The sequence below is a fragment of the Sciurus carolinensis genome, chromosome 2, assembly GCF_902686445.1.
Source record: "Sciurus carolinensis chromosome 2, mSciCar1.2, whole genome shotgun sequence".
NCBI classification, from domain to species: Eukaryota; Metazoa; Chordata; class Mammalia; order Rodentia; family Sciuridae; genus Sciurus; species Sciurus carolinensis.
The window spans coordinates 102,204,353-102,226,261 of record NC_062214.1 but is presented as its reverse complement, the minus strand read 5'-3'; the positions used below and the strand labels follow the sequence as shown (position 1 = coordinate 102,226,261).

Sequence of the window (21,909 nt, the reverse complement as noted above, 5' to 3'; positions counted from 1 at the left end):
TTTTTGTTTCCTTTGCTAATGCCATCATTTCAGTCAACACCATTACCTTCAACTAGCTGCATAGAAGAAAATGAAATCCAGTTTCAGAAGGTAGTTGTAAATTTTCTAGTTACAGAATGAATCAGGCAAGATAATATTATACTAAAATGTCTGAAAACTTCTTTCTTAAGAGAACTTTTGTAGAAAATTACATAACTATAAAAGTTGTTTATGTACAGAAATGAAAAGGTAAGTTGAGGCAATGCAGTCCCCATAAGACTCATGATTCTATAGCAAAATTAACAATTGGGCCATTATTATCACTCATGTAAGGAAAAACAAAACCCACAAGAGGAATTAACTTTAAAAACACAACAGACTCTTCACTCAAAATCACACAAAGTTTTTAGTGTAAGAACACATGTGACAATGCCTCTACATATCACAAATCCATGTTGTCATATGTACAAGTGATAGCCTGCCTCAGTTGTCTTTTACCTTTCAACTAAGCATATTCTATGGTAGTAATTGTCTATTAGGGAGGTCTTTTCCCTGAAAGGTTTAAAAGACCACAATTCAATATGTGAATCATTATACAGATATTGCAAATACTGTACTAAGGACAACTTTATAAAGTTTTTCTAAGACCACTTACCTGAGTAATTCTTATCTCTGTTTTCATCAAGTTCAGTACTGGTGGTAGCCACTGTATCAGCCAATGCTACAAGGAACATCTGCTCCAAACGAGTAAGGCCTGGTAGACTTGAGTGCATAAGATGACTTGAAAGTACCCTCGCATGTTCCTGGCCAAAGTAGGCTGGTCCATATTGAGAAAGATTTATAACTTTTGATTTGCTTTCTCTCTTTTCCGGCTCTAAATCAATATCATCTGTTGTTATATCCTGGATTTGGAACAGCTCAGAATACTGATCCTCTGGCTGACTTTCAGTATGATCTTCAAAGCTCTGTGGCATTTTTGTACTTTCTTCTGCAATTCTGTACGATGTATCCTGATCTGCAGCAAGCAGTGCATATAGTGGTAGTGGAGGAATAGAATCTATCTCAGTATAATCTCGAGTACCATCTTTCCCTATGGTGACTGTATCCTTTGCTGTACTGCCACTTACACTAATGGTTCGAGAAAGATGCCGCTTGGTTCCTTCCCCAGCATCAGCATCTCTAACTATTGCAACTTCACCTGCAATACATTTTACTAAATGAGAGAGAATGGCTTTAGCCCTTCTAACTTTACCTAAATCCATTAATTCTAATAGTTGAGTTGGATGATACTGAGGAAGAGTAGGGGAAAGTACATGTGCAGCCTCAAATAAGCCACCATCTTGAACTACAGTTGGTGAACAAAAAACATCATCAGCAATAGTTGTTCCTTCAACAATACTTTTTCTTGACAACATGTTAGCTTTAAAGGTAGAATGGTCTTGTACTGCTGTCTCTTCTGCATCAGTATTATCAGCCTCAATGTCTCCAAATTTAACAGCATGCTTCCACTGGGCATATACATGCATTTCACAATCCATTCCCACCACCAATATCCCATCTCTTACCCAAGAAAGAGAAACAGGCAGTGAAGGGGTACCATCAACAGAAGACACCAAGTCTATAGATCTAAGAAGAACCCATCTCGACCTAACTCCTTGTTTGATACTACCACCTAGTGGTAAAGTAATGACAGCTACTCCATCCTTACTGTTGGTTTGCTCAGTTACAATTCCTGAAAGTCTCCCATACATGAAGATATTAGCGCCAACCCCCACCGTGAGAATGTGGGAGCCATCTTCTTTTGACACCCAGTCCAAATGTACTAAATGCTTGATATTGGGAATAAGATATCTATCTTTGCTTAAAAGTGCATCTGATTTGCTATACACAAACAGATTACTATCAACACTGACCCTTGAATCAAGTACACTTCCAACCTTAACCAAATCATCGAGATGAATTGTTTGTTCCAAAACCCATTCTGACCCTCCCGTAGATTCACATTCAAATATACAAACATGCATGGAAAATTCTTTAGAAACAAAACCATTATGATGGATAGGTGTTTGTAAGCCACTGCAGACGACCTGTGTATGAACAGCTAACAGCAACTGGTCTTCCCACAATGCTCACTGTACTGGTATTATCTTCTCCTTCATCATTCATTAGGGGCCATCTCCTCCAATGATAGGTTTCTTTCTCATTGTTTGTATTATTTTGTTGGTTCGTTTCCATACAACATTTCCAGAAGCGTACTTTATTGTCAGAACAAGTTGTAACCACTAAATAAGGTGCAAGGCACACTGGATAAATTGAAGAGGAACTCAGATGCCCTTAAAAGAAAAAGTACATAGTTATAATAACAGAACCGCAAAATAAAATACTAATAATCAAATTCTAAAATGTGATAAATTAAAAGCCACCATAGGCTTCTTCAGAGTAACTCTACCATCCCCCACCTAACTAGTATCCTACACCAAATGCCCATTCATTGGTCAAAATATCTATAGAAGTCTTGAATAGACTATTGATAAAATAAAAAATACGCAATAATAATCACAAAACTTGTTTTTAGGTAATTAGGTTTAAATGAAGTAAACATTTAATTAAAATAAAACTCAAAAACAAAGAAACAAGTCAATTCTTAATCCATAAATACATTATTTGCCATAATTTATGTATTCTTTCACCAGAACATGCCTCACTAGGTTTTCGCTCTCTGTATTTTATTGATTTCATCATAGATGTGTAAGTGGTCATTGCAATTTGCCCATCAAAAGTACTGAACCTGCCCTCAGATAATCCAGACCCCAGATTTAACCCTAACATCAAATTTTTTTTCAGACAGCTAAACAGATCAATGGATCTCTGTCTCTCTCTTTTACCAGGTTTAATTCACTGTAAATACTGAACCAGAAACCCCACTTATTCCAGACTGTCAAAAAATAACACTACCCACCTATTGTCAACTACAAGATAAGGTGTAATAATGATTAACATTTGAGTTCAGAAGGCAGGATTCAAGTTCCAGTCCATTAATTTCAAAATTTAAACATCAGAGCCTGTTCCAACTAAGTAACAGGGAAGAGTTATTATCTCCCTTGGAATGTTATTATCAATAAGGCATCTGAAAACACTTTATAAAGCCCCTGCAAAATACAGATTACTATCATGAGCTCCAATAAACTTATAAGAATATATCCCAAACCTTCCAAATATTTTGAAAGATTAAAAAACTCACCTAGATCTATACCTGCCACAAAAGTTCATAATAAACTCTTCTCAAGGTTATCTTTCAGTTGTGAACACAAACCTCTCTTAAGAATAAGAAAATGCCCTTACTCAATGCCAGCAATTGGAAGAGTGTTGAACCTTCAATTTGGATTTCCCTAAAAACACTGTTTTAGAGCTCTTTAGTTAGAAATCCATACGTGGCAGATCATTTTAAATATAGCTTCTTGTTCTGTCCTCCAAATTATCTTATCCACCGTGCTAAAGTCAGTATCATTTTAAGCCAAATTAAAGTCTTTTATCCTACATTTTCCCACAAAAGTATTCATCAGCCCTCATTCACACATACTTAATAAAAGTGAGAAGTGACTGTAAGAAGTCTTAAATTTAAAAAAAAAGCTTCAGCAATTCATACATGAATTCATTTGTTCTTTGAAATTTTACTATCATAGGTTCCAAAGTGTAAACATAATGCTTCAAATTAAAATATTTACACCATTTTCTGTCCAGCTGACATTTATCACAAGAAATTACTACTACTACTACTAACAGTGATTGAACCCAGGGGCCCTTAACCTCTGAGCCACTTCCCCAGCCCTTTTTTATTTTTTTATTTTGAGACAGGGTGTTGTTAAGTTGCTTAGGGACTCACTAAGTTGCTGAAGCTGCTTTGAGCTTGCAATCCTTCTGCTGCGGCCTGCTGAGCCACTGGAATTACATGCATATGCCACCATACCTGGCTTCGAGAAATTATTTCTAAAGAAGACGTGTTTCTAAATAGATGTATCATTGTTAGAAAATAAATCTTCATTTCAATGTCTACATAGCACATGCTTCAGAAGAGTTCATCTATATTATTCATGCAAGAGTTCATCCACTTTATTACTTGGAGTTACAAATGCTCAGTCTTAAAGATACCTTACCTGCTGAAGGTGTTGCTCTTATCACTTCAACTGCTTCTGGGAGATCAAGAGGTTGGCTATATACCAGTCTAGAACTCAGAATAAGTTTACTAGCAGTTTGCAGATTGGCAATTGATGAAGAATGTGGCATGGGGCTTATGCCAGGGGAGGTTTCTGGAGATGACTCCACATTCTTCTGTCCAGGGACTGAAAGTAGACTCTCAGATGAAACAGTTTCTGAAGCTTTGGCTTTGAAAATAAATTATAAAATTATGAAATGTATTATCATCTCTAGACACCTGAGTACTTCTTAGGAAACAATGTCAATTTTCAGATTTTTGCTTGTCTCCTTAATAAATACATATATTTTTAAACTACTTTAATCCTTAGCATCACCAACTCCTTTACAGAGAAACTTTCAGATGAGAGTCACAACACTGAAAAGCTAAAAAGAAGTTGTTAATTATACAGTCCTGTGCTTGAAAACTTAAAAACACATTAAAAACTTGAGGCATTTGTAACATACAAATTCTCAGATCTAACCCCAAAGATACTGATTCCATTGATTTGTGGGATAGATCCAAATTATCTATATGTCTACTAAGCAGACTAGTTGTTTCTGAAAAAAGATGAATCATGGATCAAACTTAGAAATAACAATGTACTGCCTCAGATAAATAAAGTTCAACTTGGAGAGTTCAGTGATTTTTCTAAATGCATACAATCACCTAGTAGCAAAACAACACACTGGAATGCCATCCTTTCAACTATTAAGTGCTCAAACAAGATAATAATTTCAAAAACAAATACCAAAAAAAAAAAAGTTCCAGATTAAAGACAGTATCAGTTAACTGTCATTGTAAGGTACGTTAACCTTAATCTTCCAAAAACCTTTCATATCAAAAGTGAAGTGTAAATCTCTAAGCAGATTCAGTTATCTGTGCTTCTATTATAGGTGAAGGATACTTCACATTATTTGTGTACCTCTTTCCCCCTTACAGACTGAATTCATCAATAGCAGGGATAATCTCTCATTGCTTTGACACCTCAAGGAGTACTAAGACACTTCAAGAGATAACAATCAATAAATCCCCTGTGCTTTTGTGAATGCTAAACATGTCAGTCTATCTTACAATGGCAGGCCAATCAATAAAAATTATGAAAACATTTTTCACAAAATGGAATAAGACTATAGGCATGCATCAGTCATCAAAAGAGGAGTGCTAGTCCTGGCTATATTGCTAACTAGATGTTTCCTTAAGCAAGGCACGTCACCATCTCGAGCTATTTTCTTATCCACAAAATAAAATCGAACTACATCATTTCTCTTCTGATAAACCAGGCAATTGTCTAATGTATATATCATGCTAAGAAAGAAAACTGGGGCAGGAAAAAATGAAGACTTCAGAGCTAGCAAGGCCTGATTTGAAATAAAATTTGGTTCTAAAACAAAGTATATAATGAATGGAACTTGGTAAGTCACTTACCCCTTACTCCATTAGTAAATGGAGATAATAACTATCTCACATATACAAGGACCAATCTTAGTGCCTGGCCATCCAGAAAGTACTCAACATGTTTCCTTCCCCATCTAAAAAAAATTTTTTTTTTTGGTACCAGGGATTGAAGTCAAGGGCACTCAACCACCACTGAGCCACATTCCCCAGCCCTATTTAGTATTTTATTTAGAGACAGGGTCTCAATGAATTGCTCAGCGCCTCACTTGTGCTGAGGTTTGCCTTGGAACTCACAATCCTCCTGCCTCAGCCTCCCAAATCGCTGGGATTACAGGCATGTGCCACCATGCCCAGTTTTCCCCATTTAATTTAAGTCACTCATTTCATTCTGTCACAGTATATATTACACACTGGTAAATTCAAGTGTTAGCAATGAATCGAAGTATACACTCTGTTAAACCTTCAGTGAGGGTCAAAATCAAAAGATAGGTGCTTTTCTGGTAGAGTTGAAGAGAACATATTTGTTTGCCTCTACTATAATCTCATTGCCTATGACCTCATACAACAGGGTAGGCAAGCAACTCAAACACTAACTCTGGCTTTAGAGCAACAAAGTGGGATGCTCCTCTCAAACACTGGGTCAGAAGGTATCACACAGTTTTTAACCCAAGAATCTGTAACTACCTCTAAAAATCTCTTCAGAGGTTATCTCTGGGTCTGTGCTCAATTCTAGAAAATACCACATTCTCTGGTATGTTAAAATCTCTTCCTGACCAACTGGTTTATATCCTTAATCTTGCATCTCTGTGAAATAATAAATAAGTGCCAAAAATATAATCAAAAAGCTTGAAAGATTTTTAAACATTTCTGATGCCTCAAGATTAGACCCAACTAGGCATGTCAAAGTTCTATTGAATCATTTGATTTTTCCAATGAAATTCATGGCCCAGTTAGTTATGTGATAATGTACAATATAAAAGGAATCAAAAAAATACATATCATTAGTTTACTATATTAACTGCTTGGTATATGAATACTGGTTAAATTACATAATTAACAGAAATAATGCAATGTATTTATAATTCTTAAATACTTTTAGTTAACTAGTTTTAAAGCAGATTCAGTTTGAAAAAGAATAAATGTCTTATACAATATATATGTCAACTGCACATGATTTGAACATTATACATTATATCCACATATGAAATGTCATACTGTACTCCATAGACATATCTAATTACCCATGTGTCAATTAAATAAAAATATTTTTATAATAAACAAAATAAATAAATCTTAGTATCTTAAAAAAAATGTAAATTCAGTTGATATGTCTATATTCATGCAGTTCTTTAACAATTATCTCTCAGAAAGTAAAACTGGTATTTTTTTTGTTTTAAACAAAAAATCTGGGCTGAGAGTGTAGCTCAGTGGTAGAACATTTGCCAAGCATGTATAAAGCCCTAATTTCAATTCCCAGCACTGAAAAATAAGAACAAGAAAAGGTCTATAATTAAGCAGGCACAGTGGTACATGCCTATAATTCCAGCAACTCAGGAGTCCTCAGCAACTTAGCAAGAACCTGTCACAAATAAAAATAAAAAGGGCTGGGGATATAGCTTAATGGTAACTCGCCCCTTGACTCAATCCCAGTACCGAAAAACAAAAACAACAAAAGTGTATGACCAATTTCTTGTCTCATACTCCAGATTTCATAATTATTAAGAGATTAATCTGATGTGTACAGCAGAAACATGGCTGAAATAATTATTATTCACACTGAAGTATTTCCTAATACTCTCCAAAACCATTTGCTTATAAGCTTCAAGGGCTCTATCATATTTTACCAAATAGTAAATAAAGATGCAAATGCTGAAATACACTCTATCAGATTGGCAATGTGCATTATCAACAAAAAGTACAATATTAATTCTACAGACAACATGTAGAAACAGAATCAGAAGACATTCAACAAAGATTAATTGAAAAAAATTTTTTCAATGTGTAATATGAACATAATTGGTTCAATTTTAGGATTTCCCTATGTCATAACCTTGAATTAAAAGTTTAGCAGATAAGTGTTTATGCACATATGTGTATTTGGGCAGGGGCCAGGGCAACTGGGGAGTGAATCCAGGAGTCTTTTACCACGGAGCTATGACCCCAGTCCTTTTTATTCTTGAGACAAAGTTTTGCTAAGTTGCTGAAGTTCTTGCTAAGTTGCTGAGGCTGGCCTCCAACTTGAGATCCTTCTATCTAGTCTCTCAAATTGATGGGATTACAAGCATGCACCACCATTACCAGCAAGCATATTCTATAAAGTGAATTTATTTCACATCATCTCTGTATAAACTGTAATACAATTACTTACCTAAACATGCTTGTACAGATTTAAGGTGAAGGTGCCACATATGGAGAATAGAGTAATTATTGCTGTCCTTTTCAATTACCACTAGAAAGAACTTTTCTGAAATGGTGGTGGACGATATCCTATTATTCAAAGGGAAAAAGTAATTAAATTAATGTGTTTCATAGGGTTAAAAAAAATCTTTTAAAAGCTAAAAACATCACATGCATGGAAGTTGGGAAGAAAAAAGGAATGCTACAGTTTGAATACGGTCTGTCCCCTCCCCCAACCTCATGTTGAAACTTGATTCCCATTTGTGAAATATTAAGAAGGAGAATTTTAATTTGAGTATGGTGTTTAGAGGTGGGCTTTGGGAGATAGTTAGGATTAGATATGGTCATCAGAGTCGAGCCTCCATAATTGAATACTATGACTTTTTAAGAAGAGGAAGAAAAATCAGGACACACACAAATATTCCTCATCTCTCCCCAAATGGTGCCCTGACCAGCCTCAGAATTCTTCCAGCAAGGAGGCCATCATCAGATACAGTCTCTCAACCTTGGACCAGAATTGTGAGCCAAAATAATTTTTTTTTTAAATAATGTACCAGGTCTGTGGTATTGTGTTATTGGGCAACATAAAACTGACTAATAAAAGGAAGAATAGATTTTAGAATTTTTATAGAATTTTTGTGCTAACCATTAGGTAGTTATAAAAACTAATGAGGCTATGTCAAAAGTACACAAAACTCAACAAAAAGGGAAACCCAAGAGGGACAATGGAACATCAAAGAATAAAAATGAATACAATTTATTAAAACATATTGATTATATACTTTAAAAAGAGTTCTCAGAAATACCAAAAGAGAGACAACACATAATGTAAGAAAGGAAAGGAAGGAACACAGGAGGAGGTCAGAAAAGAATGGAGAGAGACCGAACACACAAGAGCACAAGTTGGTCTCAAATAAAGCCCTCTCAAGTAACTGGGGCACTGATTCCTTATTTGGAAAATTGGCCATTAAAAAGGAAAGAATGAAATAACATTTATCCTGCCTTTCCTGTATGAAAATAGCATTTTTAAAAATAAAGTCATTAGGGGAGAGGTAGCAGTGAAGGTACAAAAAAACTGTAGAAATTTCATTTTTTTATGAAAAGATGTGAGCATAATTTTCCCCATTGACAATGATATTCTTCATAAATTAAAATTAGATCAACACAGGATAATTAAAACTTTCCTTTAAATTGAAAACTCATAATGACAACTCATTGGCAATCGACTTCGTTAGAGCTCCAATTGTGGTTTGTTTTTTCTTTTAAAGCATTTTTTTTAAAAAAACCTTTGTTTTATTATTTATGTATTTTTATATGGTGCTGAGGATCAAACCCACTGCCTCACACGTGCTAGGCAAGCCTTCTACCACTGAGCCACAACCCCAGTCCCTCAAATTGAACTAGCATTCTTTATTAAATGAACTAGCATTCTTTATTAAAAGGAACAGTATGAAGGATAACTACATTCTTACAAAGGATACGTACAAGAGAAGCCTGAGATAGCTTCTGCCTGAAAGAATATAAGCTATCAGAATACTGAAGAGGCATCAAAAGGACTCAGAACAAACCTAAAATGGTATACTAGCCTACTATAGTAGGTAATGAGCATTTAAAGGAAAGATGATTGCAAACTAACTGAAATGTGTTAAGTACATAAATATTTGTAAGTAATATGAATATTTCTCTGCATGTATATTATCATTCAATAAAGAGTTTTTTAAAAATAGATTCACAATGATATTCACAACACAAAGAAAGTCAAACAACAATAAATTCATCATTACACTAGGGTAAACTAAAGCACAACCTCCTTATTCTAAAATTGCCAAAGGGAAGGAACTTATGTTTTTTCCTAAAATAACTTTATTTTCCAGAATAATTGAACAGCCCTGGTTGATAAGAGAATGTTTTTCTTTACAGATGTTTGCCAACTAATAAAACAAGAACTGATAAAAATAGATAAATCATAATTTTTTGATCCCTAATGAATAACTGATTTTGAATAAATGATGATCAATGGAAGAAACCAAATTGAAGCCACCATCTGAATTTCCTTAATCTTAGCATTATTGAGACACACTAACATTATGATTTCTGGTATGATAACATGAAATATACAACATCACCTAGGAAGTTCTTGATTATAGCCATTCTAATTAGAGTTAGATGAAATCTTAGGGTGGCTTTAATTTGCATTTCTCTAATTACTAGGGATGATGAGCACGTTTTCATAGATTTGTTGATCACCTGTATATCTTCTTCTGTGAAGTGTCTGCCCATTTCCTTAGCCCATTTATTGATTGGGTTCTTTGTATTTTGGGTGTAAAGTTTTTTAAGTTCTTTATAAACTTGGAGATGAGTGCTCTGTTAAGTGTGTGTGGAAAAGATTTTCTCCCTCTCTGCAGGCTATCTTTTCACATTATTGATTGTTTCCCTGTGCTGAGAAAAAACTTTTAGTTTGAATCTATCCCATTTATTGATTCTTGCTTTATTTTTTGTGCTATTGGGGTCTTGAAAAGGAAGTCTGATCCTAAGCCAACATGATAAAGATTCGGGCCTACTTTTTCTTCTATTTGGTGAAGGGTCTCAGGTATAATTCTAGATCCTTGATCCATTAGGAAGTTGAACCTACATCTATTCAAGCCTGCAGAGTTAACATCCACGTTATAGGAAATACAGTAGACAAGAAAAAGTTCAAATGACATCACAAGTAGTCAAAGAAGTTCCTAAAAAAGAATATGCTCTAAAATGTTGGTGGCATAATGAAGGTAAATAATAGGAGAATTGTTTCAGATTAAAAGACCCTTGACAGACAATGAAACACAGTGTGGACCTGGTTTGGATCTGGATTCAAACAAAAAAAACTTAAAACACCACAAATGTGGTGCTAGGACAACTGGTTATCCATATGTAAAGAATAAAATTTAGACACCTATCTCCCACCCTGCATAAAAATCAAAATGGATCAAAGACCTCAGAATGAGACAAAACTATGCAACTCCTAGAAGAAAACACAGGGACAACACTTCAGCTTTTAGGCATAGGTAACAACTTTATCACTAGGACCCCTAAAACTCAGGAAATCATCCCAAGGAACACTTTTACACTGCTAGCAGGACTAAATTAGTACAATGGCTATGGAAATCAGTATGGAGACTCCTCAAAAAAGACTAGGCATGAAACCACTATATGACGCAGCTGTACCACTTCTCAGTATTTACCCTGATGAATTAAAATCATCTTACTACAGTGATACATGCATTATGGTTATAGCAGCACAATTCACAATAGCCAAACTATGGAACCAGCCTAAGTGTCCATCAATGAATGAATGGATAAGAAAATGTGGTATATATACACAAAGGAATTTTATTCTGCCATAAAGAAAAAATAAAATTATGGCATTTTCAGGAAAATGAATGGAATTAGAAAACATTATGTTAAGCAAAATAAATCAAACTCAGAATGCAAGGGTCATATGTTTTCTCCCATATAAGGAAGTCAGAGAGGAGAAAGGAAAATAAAGCTGGGGTGGATTTCCTAAAAATCAAAGGTGGATCAGCAGAGGAAAGAGACCAAGGGGAAGAAAGCGAGAGGTGGAGGCAGAGTGATATTAGCCAAATTATATTGCTATACTGTGTGCATATATGAACATGTAACAACAAATTCCATCAATATGTACACTTATAATAAATCAATAAAAAAGGGGGAAAATATAATAGGAAAAAAAAGACCATATAAGCAAAAAAAAAAAAAAAAGCCAACATTTGAGACAATTCAATGAAGAAAATACAAACTAGTTATTACATGATTCTGAGTTTTTTAATTAATTTGATAATAGCTAAATATAAGCAAGTCATTGTTAGAAATGCATATGAAAGTACACAGGAGTGAAATAACATGATGGCTGGATTTGCTTTGAAGTATTTCAGGGAAAAAGAAAATATAATAGATAATCCAAGTATAATAAAATCTTAAAATCTTCAATTGATGTTATGGGCACATGGAGGTTACATTCAAAAGACTTTTATCTATGTTTGGTATTTTTCTTAATTAAAAGAGTAATTATATTTTTAATTAAAACATAGAAAGTACAAATAAGGAAATGGGTAGGGAAGAAGAAAAATATACATATTAAATCCTTTAAGAAAACAGATATAAAACTCCAAAGAAAATCACAGAAAAACTTCACACACACACACACACACACACACACACACACAAAAAAAAAAAAAAAAAAAAAAAAAACCCCAAGAAAGCAGTGAGAAAATCTTTTGGCCTGATTTGGAAAAGAAATAAGAAATAAAAGAAAATTTAAAAAATCCTAAATTTGAGTCTGTTGATTTAAAATGTTATAAAGAAAAATACTAACTTCATGTAAGCATTGTTTTCTAGTAGGTTGGTATGTATTTACTTTTAGAAACAGCATGATGAATGGTAGTTAGGTTTGTTGGAAAAGATATTTAAAAACTGAACCCAGATAAAAATAAAATATACAAAAGAGCAAATTTTAAATCTATAAAGCAGTGTTGTTATGCTATGGTGATAATAAAATAAAATTGATCATGACAACAACTTATAAATAAGAATTACTCTGATTTATAAAAAAAGATGCATGAAAGAAAAAATTTCTAGTCTGAAGGGTAGAAAGTTATTTGAGCTTAGCTTCACAGAAAACAGGAACTCATTCAAACGTTCCACTATAGCAAAGAAAATTATCTGCACAAATTCATTAGAAACCATTTTCTTAGATTCTATACATAATTCTGTGATAATGACCATACTAAGAAAATTAAATATGCCCATCTAGACACTCACAGTCAATAACCAAATGAGATGAAGTATATGGAAACTCTTTCTAAACTAAAAATGTTCACCAAAGAAAATTAATTCTTAAAATAGGATATATCTTTTCATTCAAATAGAACATGACAGTTTTATAACTACAAAATTATAACTTCTACAAGAAGTATTTTGCCAGGCATGGTGGCACACACATGTAATCCCAGAATCTCAGGAGGCTAAAGCAGGAGGATCATGAGTTCAAAGTCAGCCTCAGCAAAAGTGAGGCACTAAGCAATTCAGTGAGACCCTGCCTCTAAATAAAATACAAAATAAGGCTGGGGATGTGGCTCAGTAGTTGAGTGCTCCAAGTTCAATCTCCGGCATACCCCTCCCAAAAATAAAATAAAATTAAAATAAAAGAAATAAGTTGAACCTAAATATAATGCTGTTTTTGAAAGTTCTTACAGTAAGGAAAAATGCCTTTCTTTCACAAAAAGGAAAAAGAAATACTATACTTCAGAGGGGAAAACTGAAATGGTACCTGTAACTCACAATATTCATGAAGTTTCTGGTGTAACACAACACACAACATAATGCCTTACTTCATTTATCACTGTCCTGTGGCAATTTACTGGAACATTCTGAAACCTCTATCAAAATTAACTGGTTTCCTTATGATACCACAGGGAATTTACTTCCAATCAAAATAACTAATTACAGAATTGAACAGTTAAAATCACTTTTAAAATAAATTGAGTTTCATAAATACCATTTCTTGGCAAAAGTCTATGTCACCAATGAACTGTCTTCATTGGTGCCTTCACTCACAAATTTAACAGAACTAACAGACATGTTTACCAAAAGTTATATAAGCGATGACTTTGGAAGATCAATACTCAACAAATTTTGGAGGGCTTTATTTGTTTGTTTTAAAGATTAAGGTAAGTAAACTCAGATTCATCTTAAAAAGTACCCTGTGGGGGTTGGGAATATAGATCAGTTATACAGTGCTTGCCTAGCATGTCTGAAGACCTGGTTTCAATCCCAGCAATACATACACACACACACACACACACACACACACACACACACATACACAAGTACCTTGTGATGGCTGAAAAAATATTTCTGATTCCTTTTTCTCTATATCTTCCTTATGTGGTTTATATCCTATAATGAAGTCTTCTTGAAATACATGAAGCAACTGTGTATTTGAGCCACACTACAAATATAAAACAAAAAAATAGTTTTCATCTTTGAAATTCCCTATCTCCTGCCCACCACTTCCCCAACACTAATATAGAAGAAATAAATCTCTCTAGTAATTTCTATTCTTAATCTACTGACTAAGGAGCAAAAACTAAACAGGAAGAAATCATTAAAAATTATCCTGGTCAGAGAAAAACTACATTTAAAGCAGAAATATTACAGTCAATAGCAGAACAGAAGAGCTCTGGTAAAAACAGATCAACAATTTGCTTCTCAAAAACAAAAACAAAAAAAAAACTATAGTGAAGTGATCTGCACCCCTTTGAGCCCAAAAGCAACAGGCCTCATGACTGGCTCAGGAGGACTATGCTAACTACATAAGGCTCACTGGACTAGTATAGAACTAGTAGTTTTTCCTATTTCACTTGAGAACAAAAAAATACATAAATAAAAATAAATAAATAAATAAATAAGTAAGTAAAAACCTCAGAAAGGTTCTCAAAATATCCTTTCAACCAATCTTGTGGGAATGATGAGTCAGTGGAATGACAAACCACTAGAGAAACATATTTATTGTAAGGAAGATAGACATTAGCTGCTATGCTACATGATCACATTTGGGGACTACACAGTGAAAAGATAATCATAAAGCACTACTTAGAATCACAAAGGTGAATTGAAATTCAAGGAAAAGGCTAGATCCAAAAAAAAGCTTAGTATGAAAGTGTGTTAAGACAATTAGATGGCTGCCCCAAAGATTTTAAAGAAAGGAAAGCAGCTATGATTGTCTTGGCACTAGATGAAATGGGCTATAAGTTTAGAGAATAAAGTAAAATCAGTCTCCTTTCATAGAAGGAAATAAAGGACTATAATATTAGATTGTATCACAAAGTTTTTATGAAAGTTACAGGGTGTTTTATGTATCTCCAGGTAGAAACATAAAAAAATCTCTTTGCATTCAAAATATCGAAGGACACCACCTCATGGATACAGAAATCATAGAACACAGTGGGAACAAATGTAGAATGAATTTTAAACTTTGTCATATCTAATCCTAAGTCATTTTATCAGTGCTTGCAGTTTACTGCCCTTATGTTAACGATAGTCCAAGCTGATGGGAAATAAACTGGTAGTAAGTATGAAGTAAAAAGAATGTTAGGTCAGAGTGGACTGAACTAATACCCCATGGTAAAGAGTGCAGAGGGACCAAAGTGGGGGATGAATGCAACATCCAATCCATTAAAAATAAAGATATCAATGGAAAGAAGACAACACCCTTCTTCCAGATCCTTATGGAGTCAAAAAAGGAAATCATAGGTTGAATTTAAAGTAAAAGCATAGAGTTTGGGGATAAAAAACAGTAAAGGATTTCCTAGGTGCCATTAGTAATTTATTTGAGTCTGGCAGCCCCAATTCTGTTACCAAGAGCTGTGTGGTAATTCCTCTACATTAGCGGGAATGATTGCATTTTCCCCAACAGAATGTGCAAAGCTCCATGGAAAAATTATGACATAATTCTATACTTGTTTTTAAATATAGTTGGTTCTTTATTCATTTCCTTGTTTAAAAGATTTGGTAATTTCCTCACCAAAGTAATCTTTCCTTTTATACTTAAAGAATTACAGTAGTTCTATACCTTGGTTCATAAACATCATCCTGAAGAAACAAATATGCTTCTCAGGACTAAATGGGTTTTACAAACTTCTTACAGGGAGAAGGATTCTCCTTCTTTCCTAGGTAGTAGTTGGGGAGGAAGGTGATAAACTTTGATCCCACTTTCATTTGAATATCAATGTCAAGACTGAAGCCTAAAAAAACAAGCACTATACAGCTGAGGTCACCCTCTACTGAGTTGAAATGGGTAATAACATAAAAGGAGAACCCACAACCTGAGCCTCTATACAGTTGCACTGTATTTTCCCTCAGCATTTCAAGATCAGGGTCACAGCTTCCCTTACTGAATCAAATGTCCTTTAAATAGGAGAAAAGAAACCAAATATAATTCACCTGGAAAATAAAAATTTCTATATCATTAGTGGAGTTTCACTATGGGTATCAACAAAAGTTGACCGTATTTAATATCAAATGATAATTATTCTGAGACTGAAATACACGCTTCTAAAACACTCTGGAATAAATATCTATTAATATCACCAATTCACAAGCATGTTTTTACTTGGTCAGTTATTGCATCAAGTTCAATAATGCAGCCAGGTCGAGCAGTAGACTGTTGGCTCACAATATTAAACACTTCTCCAATAAGTTTCTGTAAATAAAAACATATAAATGTTACTATGTAATAAATTTATGAATCTACTGTCAATATGATACAGTATCTTCAGCATTAAAAGGACCCCCTAAATATTCACTCATTAACAATGGCAACAAATACATTCAAGGAAAATTTCAATTTTCTACACTTAATTTCACTTTTAAAGTTAAATCAAAAAGTTAAAAAATTGACAGTGTTTACATAAATATTACATAACTTCAAGGCACAGTTTTAACATGTCTTCTTTATGTTTGCAAGCTTAAAGCCCAACAGACATGACTAAGGATCTAGCCCACAGCCCAAAGCCTAAGTGTTTAGTGTGCAGATATGCAACACCACTTAAAAGCACAACCCTGCCAGGTCGAAAGTAGGGTTCATGATTGAGAAGAACTGGGACTCCGCCTCTAGGGATAAGGATGTCTGAATTAATACATAAAGCCTAACTTTGGATCCACAATATTCCCAAACTTTCTGCTGAAACAAAACAGTCTTTCATCTACCACCTTCTAAGAAGCTTTCTCTTGAGTAAAAAATTTTCCATAACTTCACCTAACATATCCACCTCAAAAAAGATTTCCATTCTCCTCAGGCCCATCACAACTACCTTTCACTGCCTCCAGGCTGGAAATTTAGATCCCAACTTAGCCTAAAGTCCACTTGAGAGAAAACAATATCTATGATGGAGTTGTAGGATCTCTGCGATTTTTATCAGTAGGATTCCAGATAACACATATGGAAATACAAGTGATTAAGTAGGGCTGAATTTGTTAATATGAATACATTCACACAAGATTGAGGATTTAAAGTACTAGATTAAATACCTACAAGTGGTGTTGACAGTATGCTGGGTTTACTCATTGAAATCTTAACTGCAGTCGACAATTTTTAAAGCTAAACTACCAGAATTTCTTTAGCACACGACAAAGCTTTGCCATTCATAATGTGGTCAATGGGTCAACAGGAACAGGAAATATTTTATAAATGCTCTCTCAGGTCTCAAAGTAATATATTCACATTTTAACAAGATCTCCAAATTCTTGTGCATACAAAATAAGTATTGTGGTAAATCAGTGATTCTCAATCTTGGCTGATCCACACTGACTCACTTGGAGAGCTTTTTCAATAGTTGATACTTAGGTCCCACTCACAGAGATTGATTTATAGATCTAGGAGTTCTGATCATTAGAGGTTTCTAGGTATTTCCAGTATGCAGCCAAGACTGAGATCCCCTCAGAGGAATAGATACATATTCCAGCTAAGGATTTACTTCCCCTACTCACAACTCTCTGCCAGTACTCTATAATCAGGGGACTTACCAAAACCTTATTCAACCTACAGAATCCCCCTCAATTTCACCTTCTTCTAAGAAATTCATTTTACAGTACAAAATAATATCAGAATCAGGGTAATGGAGTATTTACCTTGGGAACAAAATTTTAGGGGAAACCAAAATATTCATTAATCAAGACATATAATAATTTAGTGCAATTTTTAAATTAAAATTAATGTAAAAATCCATAACAAATATAAAAAAATTTAAAGAAGGTTCTAATAGTGTCTCCAGCCTGAGGCAAAAGGAAAAGTGTACAGACATGTTTTGATACGATTTTTTTTTTTTTTTTTTTTTTGTGGTGCTAGGGATTGAACCCAGGGCCTTGTACATGTGAGGCAAGCACTCTACCAAATGAGCTATATCCCCAGACCCTCTAGGCAATTTTTAATGATTATTTTTTTCGAGAACATTAAAGCAGTTGAAAAATAGTAAAAAGCAGGTTATTAAAATTGAAAACATTAAAGTTTTAATTTATTTATGCCCCAAGGAAGATTGATTATAACTATTGTTCTAGCTTTAATGGACACAAACTCCTTAATAATACTTTCAGCAGCTTGGGAGGCTGTCTCTGAATAAAAAAATAAATAAAAGGGCTAGGGATGTTGCTCAGTGGTTAAGCACCCCTGGATTATTCACTCCCCAGTTTAAAAAAAAAAAAAAAAACAACTTTCAAAATCTACTTCCTTATTTGTTTTCAATAAAAATAGCTGCTTTGTTTGATAATATCTCTTGACTAAGTGGTAGCTTTAGGTAATTTTTAATTAATTCCTTAATTGCTCACTGAAACTTATTTTGTAGGATGACTGATCATAAAAAAAACACTCAAGTCCATTCTAAAATTTGGATATTATTACACTAAGAAAAATGTATGCATCAGTTTCCAAAGATCCAAACAAAATGTTAATTTTACATTACAAAACATCAATACTACATGCCACTTAAAACTATTTCAGAACTTTTATAGAATTTAAATTTTCAATACTTAAGAGCCCAAGTTAGTGGCTGCTTTTTGTAAACCAGATATATCCACATAACAAAAATTTTTCTCTCTTTAAATATTCAAAATCTATAGATTCCTCAGTTAATTTTTTATATCTCCAGTTTAAGTAAAAAATTAGTATGTATGATAATCAGAATAATGTGCTTCTCCTCCAAGGATGTCCACATCTTAATTTCTGGGACCTATGAATATGTCACCATATGTGACAAAAGAGACTTTTAGAGATGCAAATAAACTCAGAATCTTAAAATAGGGAGATTCTCCTGAACTATTCAACTGGGACCAATGTAACCATAAGGGTCTATATGAGGGAGGAAAAAGGGTCAGATTCAGAGCAAGAGATGTGACAACAGTTGCAGTGTCCAGAGGGGTCTTCAAAACGCTATGCTGCTAGCTTTAAAGATGGAGGAAGGCGCCAAGACAAAGAAATACAGATGGCTTCTAGAATTCTGTATTTTCTTCCTGGAACTTCCAGAGAGAACGCAACGCTGTCAACACTTTGATTTTAGAACTTTTGACCTCCAAAACTATAAGATAATACAGTTGAATAGTTTTAATCACATTTGTGGTCATTTGTTACAGCAACAATAGGAAAACTACTACAGATACCTATAATCTTCATTCATTTTTATCTGATATGCACTTTTTTCCAATATTACATCTAGTAATTTGTGCAGTTCCAGTTTCTTTTTTTCTTTTTCATTTTCAAGTTCAGGAATTATATTCATGCCTCCTACTTGATATTGATATCAAACATAATTTGAGTTACTTTTTCTCATTTGTCATAACTTACAACTCTCAACAGAAAATGAGAAAATGAGATAAGTCAAGAAACAGATTTTTTTTGGTATTTTTGGGTTTCTTTTTTAAAAAATATTTTTGTTTTTTAAGAAACATTTTAATATTATTATTGAAGAATCTGCTTCCATCAAAACCAGGAAAATAAAATTATAATAAATACTATTTTGATATAAATAAGATGTTGAAAGTTTTAATGTACTTTTCAATTTTCAGTGTTTTCAATATGTAAATGTTCTGGGGAAAATTAACAGTTGAAAAAATACAGAAAAATATATTTATAGAAGTACACATTTTTTCCTTTAGCTTCAGGCTCCAATACAGTTTATCATGGCATTGCTGGATCATGTCTTTATTTAAATTTTTGGTGTTATTCAACAGGTTTTTTATAACATTAATTTTGATTATTTAAAATATTATTTACCCTGATTGCTAAGATTTTTGGTGTCCCACTAAATTCTGCACCCAAGGTGAGTGCCTCATTCACCATAACTCCAGCTTAGCTGGAATACAATGGCAATGGGTGTCCTGTCACAAGATGCATCAGGCTTATCATGTGGTTCCTCACCTTGGTGTTAACAAAAGAGAAGAATGTCTCCTGAAGTCAAAGCACCAACCAGGGGATAATTCCCCATGTGGCAGGAGTGGGATGCTGCCTGCTGCAGCATATATCTTGCACTAATTACGAAAAATATGCCATCATTTCCTCCACAGTCAAAACACCCATGTCTGCAAACTAAAGGCTGGAGGTTAACACCTAAAAACTCACGTGTAGAACTTCTTTTTTAAATTTGTTTTGATTCATTGTACACAAATGAGGTACCACTGTTGTTTGGTGTAGAATTTTTATTTCCTGTCTCCGTAACCTGGGCTCAATGTATTTGGAGCATGCTACTGCTCAAGGAAGAAATATTCCACCAGAAAACACAAAATACTATTATATTGGAAGCTGAGATTGGCCCTTGACTACTTTGAACTCAAATTATTTGATCAATATGCAGAGAAGAGTGACTGGTCAGAGTATATAACTACAATATGAAGGCAGAAAAGACTATGTCATCCAAGAATCTTCTGGCATTACCATAATCTATAAAAAGCTGATGGGAAACAGCAGCAACCCCAAGAGCATTTGGGTCCTTTGGTCATTTCATCAGGTTTAAAGGTAAAGGAAAAGAAAAGAAAAAAGTTGGCATGGTGGTATATGCCTGTAATCCCAGCAACTAGGGAGCCTAAGGCAAGAAGATGGCAAGTTTGTGGTCAGCCTCAGCAACTTAGCAAAACCCCGTCTCTAAATTTAATTTTTTAAAAAAATTTTTAAATGAGGTGAGAATGCACTCAATGATAGGAGTACCCCTGGGTTAAATCCCTAGCACCACACACACATACAACACACAAAAAAGGTAGGGCAGGGTGGATTGAATAACCAAGGTGCTAGCAGAAGTTTGAGGGAATGTGAAATCTATGATAGGAAGGAAGCTATAAATACAGAACTTAGGCTCTGTGTCCACTATGGAAGCAGTGGCTATATAAATGGCTATATATAAGATACAATTCCTTCAGGTTGTATTTTTTCACCACTTTCTCTACTGTGGCGAGTTCTGAAGATAACAACTGTAATTCAGGCTTCAAGTTAGGTTACAACAAAATTGGCGTCATTATACAATGATACAATACCTAATGAGAAGTTGTATTTCCCCTATGTTGGAGAGAAAAGTTTCTTCATCTAAATAAAAGAGGATTAGATTCTAAAGGAATAGATTTTGCTGGCTATGCTTTATCTCCATCTAATCTTTGATATATTCTCCAACCTCTCTGCCTTGCTTTGGGTTCTAGGAGGTTGGTCTTTGAACCATATGACCCAAATCCTATGTCCTCTTCTGCTTCAGGTGAAATACAATCAATGGCAGTCACTGGCCAGAGATTAGAGAGAAAAAAAATGTAGGAGTATATATTCTCCCTGCTCCCCACAGCTCCAGTAGTGGTCATGATTCTTCACAGCTACCTTTCCCAACAAGGTGCTCACTTTCCACAGCTTTGGTGCTCACTAGGTTCCTACTTCCTTCTTATCCCTTCAAGCATAAAGACATATATTATTTTTATTATTGCTGCTGCAATAATTTGCCATAAATTTGGGGTTTCAAAAAATTAATGCCTTATCTTACAATTCTGGTAGTGAGAAGTCTGAAGCCAATTTTGGTAGACTAGCATCATGGTATCAGTAGGGCTGCATGCCTTCTGGAGGCTCTAGGGAAGAGTCTATTTCCTTCCTTGCATCTAGAGGCTGTCCACATTCCTTGGCTCATGGCTTCCTTTCCTCCACCTTCAAAGCCAGCAATGCCAGTCCTGTGATCATTCTTCCTTTGTTAAACTCTCTCTGATCAGAGCCAGGAAAGTTTCTCTGCTTGTAAGTACTCATGTGATTAGACTGGGCCCACCCAAATAATATAGGATAATCTCCATATTTTAAGATCTTTAATTTATTCACATCTGCAAAGTGTCTCTGCCATTTGAATTAACATATTCACAGGTTCTAGGCAAGAGCATGT

The 21,909-nt window shown here is 34.3% G+C and overlaps 1 protein-coding gene across 1 annotated transcript in view; it reads right to left on the bottom strand.

Annotated features, from left to right (window-relative positions):
• Window positions 1-21,909, bottom strand: part of Dmxl2 (Dmx like 2) — a 172,002-nt gene that overhangs the window by 51,249 nt on the left and 98,844 nt on the right. Inside the window, 7 exon segments of the mRNA XM_047538446.1 lie at window positions 635-2,055; window positions 2,057-2,312; window positions 4,134-4,361; window positions 7,938-8,036; window positions 8,039-8,056; window positions 13,856-13,973; window positions 16,137-16,226. Of these exon segments, the coding sequence (XP_047394402.1) occupies window positions 635-2,055; window positions 2,057-2,312; window positions 4,134-4,361; window positions 7,938-8,036; window positions 8,039-8,056; window positions 13,856-13,973; window positions 16,137-16,226 (2,230 nt within the window).